Here is a 10,883-nt window from a genome sequence, read left to right on the forward strand (position 1 = left end):
GTGAGCTGAACATAGTGAGAAAGAGGCCATTTAAACTTTTGCAGAACACTGTAATTTCCCGTAATCACATTTGTTTGACAGTCCACTCTTTTTCTCCTGCTCATTATCTGTGAAGCCAGTTGTCTGATAAGCTTTCATGTTGTATACCTGATTTGTTGCTAATATCTGTACTGTCGCATCCTCAATGCTATCTTTCCGAGTCTTTGCAGTAAATGATAATGCACAATCAGCTGCCACAGTCTTGTCAGTCAAATGCACTGACCTAGATCTGTTACTGTGGAACATGTTTGCCCCATCACTTAATTGTCTTTTTTGTCGAAGTTTGTCAGAAGCTGATATTTATGCATGTGTCTGCAGTCTCAGCCGGGACAGCAGCATGGCCTCCAGACAAAATACAGAGACTGAGCCTCAGGAGCCTAAGGATGCCGCACCCATAGAAAACAACACAACCAACTGCGCCAACAGTCAGACGGTGAATACTGCGCCGAACGGACGGGACAAAGCCATGGAGCAGCAGCCACTTAAACACAACTCAGCACCATCCAGGATATCCATCTCACCCCCAGAGACTCTCGACCCAGCTTTAGACCCCTCCTCGTTGCCGCCTCCAGATCCCAGCCTCGAGTCTGGAAACTGCAGCAGCCAGGGAGATGCTGTTCAGCCTACCACGCCAGCATGTCTCAGAGACGGCAACTGGTTTCTGAAGCTACTGCAGGCTGAAACAGGCCGCATGGAGGGATGGTGTCAGCAGATGGAGCAGGAGACCAAAGACAACAAGCTCTCAGAGGAGGGTAGGTGACAGAAATGGATAAGGTGGCTATCAGCACATTTACATAGGCCCCATTTTACTTTTGTCATGTGTCCTGTTTTCAGATAAGATATAATAATCTCATTTGCCCTTTGCCACATATGCTGTATGCCTGTCTGTTGGCCAGATCACAAATCCCTTTGCAATCTGTCTTAATTTTCCCACGCAACATGCAAATCAGGGTTGGGCCTTTTCCAGACTGGTGTTATCGCTTCTGTCGCTCTTACTCCCTCTCACTCACCCATGCAGATCAGCACTATCTCTGTTGTCATTCAAGTGCAAAACAGATCAAGGGCCAGATAAATCCCACAGCATGTGAGATTAATGTCAGTTTACACATGTAAGAAAGTGCTGTGTTTACGCACAGTATTTACTTGGTACTTGTTTTTTTACATTTTGAACATTTGGCTTGAATCCTCAACTAGTAATGAAAAATTGAAATGAAATTATTAAAAAACTAAGCATATTAGGTTGATTTCAAGAGTATCTTTCAACGTTAGATGTTAATGTGCTACAAAGAAAGATGTTTATTTTTTTTAAAAGAGCCACAGTTGTATAAAAATTGAAAGAAATCTGCTATCAGTTAATTGCCAAGAAGAATTGAGTTGCTGTGCTTGTTAGTGAAGTTCACCGACAGGACACTAGGTCAGGTCTCATCCCTGTTGATTAAGGACACAGAGACAAAGCATGACAGTCATTACTGCCATTGATTCACAGTACTACAGCTTATTAGAGAGGATGGGGGCAGGGTAAGCATTAGTTTAGCTATAACAGAGCCACTGCAGACTCATTTCACTTATTCATGTCCCAAAATACCACTCAGGCTCTTAAGTAGATCAATCTCTGCAATGCCTTAAATATGAATGAGCAAGAAGCAGATGAGCAGTGTAGGCTCCTTCAGATAATCATTCCTCCTACTCTCTGTGGACCTGAATTATGAATTTCCATTTACATGCAAATACATGACTGAAAGAATCTTTTGTTGTCAACGCTATAAAAGAGTTTATAAAATACTTGTAAGAAAATTATTTACTGTCAAGCAAGGTTAAATGGTAATTGTTAGTAAACACATTGCATCACACATCTTCACGTCTTGACCCTTTATGTACTTGAACTCAGACATGCAAAAAGACTCGTGTATTAACTCTAAAACTCAAAGTTTGTTTCTAATGTGTCTTTTTATTCTAACTGGAAATGTTTGTTTGCTTGTTAAGGGTTTGTCATATTTGTGTCTTTGTAGTTTTGGGGACGATCCGCAGTGCAGTAGGGAGTGCTCAGCTCCTCATATCACAGAAGTTTGAGCAGTTCAGAGGGCTCTGTAATGAGAACTTGGTGAGTGGCTTCATTATGTCCTGTTGAGTGTGTGTGTGTTTGCTGTCCTTCTTTTGTTGCCCAATTGTAAAAGATCATTTGTTTTCCATTATTTGACCTACGTAAAGTGAGATCTCATTATTTTATGTTAATTAGGAAAGTTTCAAGCAGAAATGCAAACTTCACACCGATCTTACACGATTGTTCACTTGTCCTACTGCAATATTCTAATTGTTGATTGGCGTCAAATGTATTTTATTTTCATCTATTTGCTTAAAGGCAGGCTGCCCGGGAAGTATTTGTGTGGGTAAGGATGTGTTTAATTTTCTCTGTTTGGTCCAAATCTATTCATCTGTCTCACTTTCCTTTCCCTAGAATATAAATGCCAACCCACGACCAACATCGCAGGACCTTGCAGGGTTCTGGGATCTGCTACAGCTCTCGATAGAAGACATCAGTATGAAGTTTGATGAGCTCTACCAACTTAAAGCCAACAACTGGCAGCTTCCTGAGAAGAAGGTGATGTTGGGTACCTTACATTTTTGTTTCACTTGAGATTTTTAGATTGGTGCCATGGGTAGAGTTGTCATAATTAGTCATTCAGCAAAAAGTTAATCAGCATAATATTTCTTTGGTAGTTTTTCAAGTAAAACTGCTAAATGTTCTCTGGTGCCAGCTCCTTAGCAGTGTGAATTTTTCTGTTTTAAATGGCTAGAAATTGGACACCATTGTTTTTTTTGGATAGTTGGCTCATTAAGCCAAATGAAGTTGAAGATATTTCAGAATTTTCTGACATTTTAATTTAATTGACAGCTTGATCAATAATGAGTGTTAATTTCAGTTGTAAATGCAAGCCTGGAGGATTTTAAATTATTTCCTAAGTGCTTAATGGACTACATATGACACTTAATCATCACTACTGGAAGTGTGTTTTGCTAGTGCCACACCATATCTCACTCTTTTCCCCTCTTGACATAATTTCCTCAGGATGAAAACAAGCAGCTTCCATCATCTGTGCCAAAGAAGCAGAGTAAGCCGCGGCTGTCAGCAGAGAAGGACAAGAGCGTGGACTCTGCTGCAGACAAGCAGCGGCAAGAAGCCAGAAAAAGGTTGATGGCAGCAAAGCGTGCGGCATCAGTACGACAGAACTCCGCCACAGAAAGTGCTGACAGCATCGAAATCTACGTCCCCGAGGCCCAGACCCGCCTCTGAGAGCAAACCAGCACCGATCAAAAAATTGCTAACGCACTTCAGACATTCATTGACACAACACAAATCTGAGACACACACAAAATATATATATATTGGATGCACAGCACAGAGGCCAATCCCTCATAGCTGCACAGGAGATATGTGGGGATCACAAATAATCAAGAAAAATGCAGATCACCAACCTGCTGCCATGGGACAGAAGTAACCTTGACAGATGTTAAATACTATTGTTATTATTGATATTATAATAATTATTATTATCTCCTAAAGTATTTCAAGACTGTCTTAAATGTGCAAGTATCTTCGATAAGGACATCCTGTACCTTGTGAGCTGAAGAATCTTGGTATCCCAGAAGTTTACTCTCTTAAAAACTCCCTTCACTGCTGAGTCTACCGGCAAGTTGCGGCTGCCAGGTTTACGAGCTGAGCGACCATCCACACACACTCAGGACATACATGCAGGTGTACTCACTGTCCACAGAGTCTTCCTGTTCTCTCTCTTTGTATTTGGCTGCCACTCGTTGGGTGTGGTGTGTACGCTTTACTGTGTAAGAATTATAAGATGGCGTTAGTGTACTCAGAGGTTTAAAATGCAGAGAACCAGAGGAAGGCAGTAGCATATATATTATAAATATCACACTATTACAATGTTCATTTTGTAAATGTTGTATACCAGATTATTTGTTAGAAAGAGGTCAGTGTTCAGTACCAAGGTAGTTTTTTATAGATCGAGTACATTTACTGTCATGATATATTAGCACTTGATGCAATCATTCACTCCCCATTTATCTTCCTCTTCTTTTCACCAGTGCACATTACACAGTCTGTGGATACCCATTCTTAAAGTCTTACTTTGGTTAGTTTTTGGTAAGGGATATGAGGAAGGATCGCCCAGCCAGTGAGGAAAAAGTGGAATGTATGAAATGTATGCGTTTGCAGCTCATGTTGACTTGATCACTGCACTTTCCATTCACCTCAGATCAAGTTTGCCCACCTTTTGTTATCCTAATCATTCTGACCTTCACTACATCCTCATGCGATGTAGGGGGACCAAGACATTCACCACTTGATATGGCATTCCCATTCAACCAGACTTGTGTGTGAGGGTGGGGGTTTCCTTGCTTCTGGAAAGAAAATGGAATAGCATAGCAATAATAAAATCCTATTAGAACAAGCAATGCAGTAGGTACCCAGTCTTAAGTTATTTAATCAACATTTCCAGTAGGACTTTATTAGCATGAAGGATGAATGTTTTGGGGTTTTCTTTGTTCTTCTATGAACTAACTTTCCTTAAAATAACAAGAATCTCAGGTTGAACACTTAAGCTCAACAGTGAAAACCACTATGGATGGAATATTTATTATACAGCCTCTGGGCCAAAATCTTGGATCCTTTGCCAAATATTCCATAGGACTCCAGGCCTACATGGTGTTCTTCTATAAGGAAAAGGACTTTTTAGTAAGGTTCGGTGATGTAACGAAAGGGGTCAGTTTGACTCCTCTGAAATCACCATTCCTTTACGACCCTTTCTAGCAGCTAGAACTCCCACCCCTTTTGAAAATGAAGAACTGTGGTACAATGTTTGTTTTGGGGGGTTTTTGTTTGTTTGTTTTTTATGCCATTTGACACATTTTTGTGACATTCATCCAAAATGAGATCAATCTAAACATGCGTGGACGTCTGTAATTTACAATAATAAATGGTGCTGCGAGGGATTTGATATTGTGCCAACGTGGCAATGATCATCAACCTTTTAGTTTCATCTTATTAGGATTTTATTTAATGTTATTATTATTTAATCTGCTCATGAATTCAGTTGCCTGTGTGTGCATTCTCAGAAAAGTTTGTGTTTGCATCCGCTCACTCCAGATATGCTATGCCTCATCTCTGTATAAGCTCATGACACTTTGGCTATGGGACTGGAATAGTTTCCGTGTTTCCGGTTTCTTAAATGGAAACTCAAGTGCCAAGGGTATATGAGTGGAACAGGGCATAGCACATACTCATGCTAAAGTGTAGGCAGTGTAGGTTGACTCACTTTTTCTTTTTTGTTGCAAGAGCTGGCTCTCCCCCTACTGGTCAGTTTTTTGCATGACACTCCAGACATTTTGTTCTGCTCCATTTTGAATTTTTAGTTGACGTCCAAAAAGACACGAAATTGAACTGGGAATGCTGACACAACACTGCGTTGTCAAATTTCTTATTCTCTTATTTGTATTACATCAACAATGGACATGTGCATTTCATTGTCCAAAGAAATCATTAAACATCCCTTTGCTACATGTCCTGTCATCATTCTTGCTGTCTTTTTTTATTGCACTCATTCATGAAACGGTAGTAATATTAGCTGCGAAGTTAATATTACACAGATAAATCACAAGCATTAGAGTAGATCTTTTATTGTTACCGTGTAATCTCTAAAAGCATGGCCTTCTTACATATAAAATATACAAAGATCCTTGCCAGTGAATTTTCAGTATTCCATATCATGGGTCTTACAAATTATCTGAAGCTATTAAATCTGTGTAAGGCATTCAGGGTATGCACTGTACGTAAGTGTTTATTACTGTGACAAATGGTGGAAAGTCCTTTACTTTTTATCTTCTATCATTTGAGAGCTGGATCCCTTTATTTGCCTGTGTACTGAACTTTTAAGAGAGCAAGACCTGATCAGGGATCTTCAGACAGTTTGTTTACCAGTACTTCCTGAGTTTCAAAGGGCTACAAAATGGACACATGATGACCAGAAGGTGCAACTCTAGAGGCAGGTTATGTGGATTTGCTATTCAGCCACCATGTGGACGAGGCAATATTCTTCGGCTAAGACGTTTCTAGAAGTTTTTGAAGACACAGACATTTTGGGTAATCTTTTGGGTAAAAATTGGGTCATTGGTTGTGCTTAATGGACAGAAAGCCCATTCTGACTTCAGTGCTCACCCTTGTGGCCACATATCTGTCCTCTCAGAGACCAGCCAGGAAAATGAGCAAAAACTATGTAGTTCCAGATTATCTCCTACTGACAAACATTATTTTACAAAATAAGCACATATCTTGCAGACAAAGGGTTGTTTAATGTTATGGTGTATTAGTTAGACACTGTGAGGCTAGTTTCTTTTAAGAGAATAAAGAATTGTGATTCCCATGACTTATGAGTTGGCACTTTTTCTGTGTTAATTAAATGTAGAATTAAATGGGAATGCCACTCATATTTGAAGTTCACTGTATGTTTTTTTTCCCTTGGAAATATGTTTTTAAAAAGATACCACAATTCTATCTTGGTTGTTCTTGCAGCTTTTTAGTCCATCTAGGCATGTTGTCCTGGTAACACTAACAATGACAAAGGACATGTAGAGAAACAAACCCTTAACCCTTCTTGTAAGATATTCAGAGGTATCCATCCTGCTGGGGGCTTTTTGATGGCAGGAAGGTTCTGTTCCACTTGTGTACTTGAATGCAAACACACTGCAAAACAATACAATAGCTAAGATTACCTTTAATCTATGATGAAACATTTCTATATTAATGGGAGTGGCCTCTTCCACACTGACGATGCCTCCATATATGGGACACAAAGAGTCACTGAATAGTGATCATCAAAACACAATTTAAGGGAATATCTTCCAGAAGAGTGCCAGTGGAGTACTTTGTATGTCGTCAGTTTTTTTCAGTTCAAGCGTTGGGTTTTTCTTACTTTATTTGTCACTTTTGTCTGCTTTTTTGCTTTGTCTTTTATTTTTGGTCTTTTAGTTAAAATGAATGGAAAATAATCCAATATGTTTCAAATAGTGTCCAACTTTGTTTTAAGTGCTGGGAAAGGCTGTTTCAGCACGACACACTAAACCAAGTCAGTTTGTTTGTTGAGCAACTGGACCTGCTTCCACAGAGGCTTGACATAAACCCCAATCAAACACTGCTCTAATTAATTTGAACACAGACTGTGAGCAACCCCGTATCACACAACAAGACTGGCCAACCTCACAAATGTTCTCATGGATTAGTAAGAGCTAATCCCAGCAGCCAGGCTTCAAAACTTCATGAAAAATCCTCCCATTACTGTAGTTGCAATTCCAGTGGTACATCCAAGCTCTTAATTGTATTCCGAAAAGCAATAACATATAAGCATAATGTGAAAGTGTCAACACACTTTTTTGCCATATAACGTTAACACATGGAAACACAACCAAAAAAAAAGCATGTTCAAAGCAAAGACGTTCTTACTGCCCTGTTGCATTGTGCTGCATCACACTCATACTTCCTGTCATTTGATCCCTGTTACTACATTACAACTACAGTGCAGAACGGACGAAAAAGAGCAAATGAAATGAGGGAGAAACATAGAGGAGAGTGTTGTGGGTGATAATAATTAAAAACACAGACTCTAGTAAAAGCAGAAGAGGTTTTGTTAGAGACATTCTCTGTCAGTGAACACTTGCAAGTCTTCTGGATTTGAGTTTTCAGCTCATATTTTATTCAGCAGCTTTTTGTACATTAATAATATGTGCTTCATATTATGTTAGTTATGTTTATTGTTAACACTGTCAGTGAAACTGAAAACATATCACTACCAAGACAGCAAGTACAATAGATATCTTCTTAGGCACTTTAAGCGTGAAATTCTGGGATGATAAAAATGTTTAATGAGCTGATAGTTGCTGTCATTATATTTTTGTGTGTTTATTTTATTTTTGCTGTCATTTACACCTCCTATACAAAATAACTGAACTATTTTAAAGCCTTTCAACTCCATAACAACTATAATGATAGTCTATGCAGCCAAAATCACAACAGCTAAAGGTCAGCCACTGCATAGGTAAAATGCCATTTTATCTGGCATCAGGGCAATAGCAGTTAACAAGGCCAGCAAAAGGGCCAACATGACACTAATAGGTCAGTATTTATTAGTATAATATTAGTATGTGGCTCCACTTTTGAGATTATACAGTTAGGTCCATAATTTGCTGGACAAAGTAAACGCCTCAGTGGATTTTGAATCAAAACATCAATATGTGATTGAAGTGCAGACTTTCTTTTCTTAGGTGGATTAAAGATGTTTAAATGTTTAATAAATAATAATAATAATAAAAATGTTTAATAAATAAAGCTATTTTCAGAAGCTCAAAATTAACTGGACAGACACAATTTTGAGGATTGTTTTTAGAACTTGTAAGAACAGCAGCTGCCTTAAAGTGCTGCTTTTTTCTCTTTTTTTTTTTGGAGGTCTCTCTGCATTAAGTTTTATCTTGATGGGGGTTTTTTTGCCTTAAGAAACTCCTGGGTTGCTTTTGCAGTATTTTTTGACTCATTAGTGATTTGCATTGACATCTGTCGGATCGGTTTTGAAGCATTTGTCTGAGTCTGAGCAGAGAGCATAGCCCTGTACACTTCTGTCAGCAGTCACATCATCAATAAACATCAGTGACCTACGTACCCACGCTATAACATCGCCTTTCACCATGTTGAACAGATAACGCAGTATGTTTCAAATCATGAGCTCCGAGCACGAGCTCCATATGTTTCTCTTCCTGCTAATCTAGTACAAGTTAACCTTGATTTCATCTGTCCAAAGATATTTTTTTTATTTATACCTGTGCAGGCTCTTTTAGATGTTTCTGAGTGTAAGGTCTTGATTGTAGACCTTGACATGATGATACATCTACGTCCTTGACGGTGTTTTTGACTTAGTTAGATGCTATGAAGCTGCTTTTCTTAACCAAGGAAATAATTCTGTCATCGTGCATTTTAGTTGTCTTCTGTGGTTTTTCAGGCCTTTTGGTGTTACAAAATTGGCTTTCTTTTAATTAATACACCCGACTGTTGCATTAGCTGCTCATAAACTTAGCTACTTTTAGTCTGCTGGCCTACCTAATTAAAAGCTATACAATGCAAATTCAACACTTGGAAACAATTTCATATATTATGCCTGCTTCAGTTGTCATGAAATAACATGGGGACAGGCCTCATGTGATCGTGAAACACCTTTTCAGTTTAAATGTCCAGTTATTTTTGAACCTCTTAAATTCAGGAACTATGTATGAAATGTATTTTTTGTAAAATCTCACGAATTAAAGCTGAAAGTCTGCACTTTAATCACATGTTGATTATTACTTTTTTTATTTACCGGTAAATCCACTGTGGTGGTGCACAGAGGCAAAACTTCAAATATTGTGTCCTTGCCTAGCCAATTATGGACCTGTTACCATAATGGAGTGTAAATGCATTTTTAATCCTATGCAGTGCGGTGCATTATTTTTTACATTGTAGTAAATAATATCTATATTTATGCACTTGTTTTCTCCTTAATATTTTCTATTCTCACAATAATCTGCTCAGTGGCTTATCATTGCTTTCCTTCAATATAACAATAAGGCTTTTATATAAGTTATTATCAACAGCTTTTTTTCTACAGTGAAAAGTAAACAAATTACAGCAAAGCACTCAGTTAAGTCAAGATTAGGAGATCACTGAGTAAGTTGAAGCTTTATCCTTTTTGCATAGCATATTATGGCATGAAGCACTTTCAAAACTAAATTTAACAGGAAGCACTTAGAGCATAATCCTCCGCTAAAGCAGCCCACACTTGAGGCACTATTTACTTTTAGGAGTTAACAGTATTTATATATATATATATATATATATATATATATATATATATATATATATATATATATATATATATATATATATATATTTATTTATTTATTTATTTATTTTGTTTTTCTTGTTCTTTTTAAGCATACTTGGAGATGTTTGTGGTGCAGGAAAAATCAGAAAGAGCAGCATGACAAATGTTTACTTTGATTACATAATCATTATGCAGGGCTAGGTAATGGATAATAAGTAACGATATGTAAATAACTTGAGCTTGTTATACTGCAGTAAATGTTTACCTTACTGGGCAGCTAATTCTCTTTCTTTTATTTTTAAAAATATTCTTCTTCTTCTTGAGAGCTGTCTCTTCTTATTTTCTTTAAAGAGACAACACATTTTGGTGTCCACTTGAAAGAAGCAAAGATGAAATGTAAAAGTCAGCTCAAAGATCAAATGTGACATGATATTTGGATGCAAACTATAATGTGACATTTAGAATCCCTATATACTAGTATAATTTCATAAATGTTGCCAATACAAACAAATGTATTAGAATTCTAAAAATGGTTTTAAAGATAAAATTGATTTTAGGAATGTTTGACCTTGAATAAAAGGTCAGAGGTCCAAAGTAACATGAAATTTAGAATTCTGGTCTATAATTCCGTGTCCACCTACATGTTGTCAGTAAAAAACACGGAGAGTTAGAAACATAGTTTTAAATAACTCTATATTGCATTATTATTATTCCTTTGAGTTTCAGATCAATCTATTGAACCTGAAGGAACGCAATGTGACCGAAGCGCTTTGAGTGCTCATGTAGAATAGAAACGTTCTACATAAGAACCAATCCATTTATATGTTGACAATGCACACTTCAAGTTTTTTCCACCAATAAATCAGTAAGTTGACCCGGAAGACCAAATTTTGATGTATTGTTACCATGACTCCCCTCTACACCTCTACA

At 37.7% G+C, this 10,883-nt stretch overlaps 1 protein-coding gene across 5 annotated transcripts in view; it reads left to right on the plus strand.

Moving 5' to 3' along the window:
- dlgap4a (discs, large (Drosophila) homolog-associated protein 4a) overlaps nucleotides 1–5,613 on the plus strand; it is a 101,622-nt gene extending 96,009 nt beyond the window's left edge. For all 5 annotated transcript variants that reach the window (XM_076878548.1, XM_076878549.1, XM_076878550.1 and 2 more), the window contains 4 exons: nucleotides 358–791; nucleotides 2,049–2,140; nucleotides 2,495–2,638; nucleotides 3,107–5,613. In XM_076878548.1, coding sequence (XP_076734663.1) covers nucleotides 358–791; nucleotides 2,049–2,140; nucleotides 2,495–2,638; nucleotides 3,107–3,331 — 895 coding nt within the window. In that variant the 3' untranslated portion in view covers nucleotides 3,332–5,613. The remainder of the gene's footprint in view (nucleotides 1–357; nucleotides 792–2,048; nucleotides 2,141–2,494; nucleotides 2,639–3,106) is intronic.
- Nucleotides 5,614–10,883: the final 5,270 nt, after the last annotated feature.

Source organism: Maylandia zebra, linkage group LG20, assembly GCF_041146795.1.
Source record: "Maylandia zebra isolate NMK-2024a linkage group LG20, Mzebra_GT3a, whole genome shotgun sequence".
NCBI lineage: Eukaryota > Metazoa > Chordata > Actinopteri > Cichliformes > Cichlidae > Maylandia > Maylandia zebra.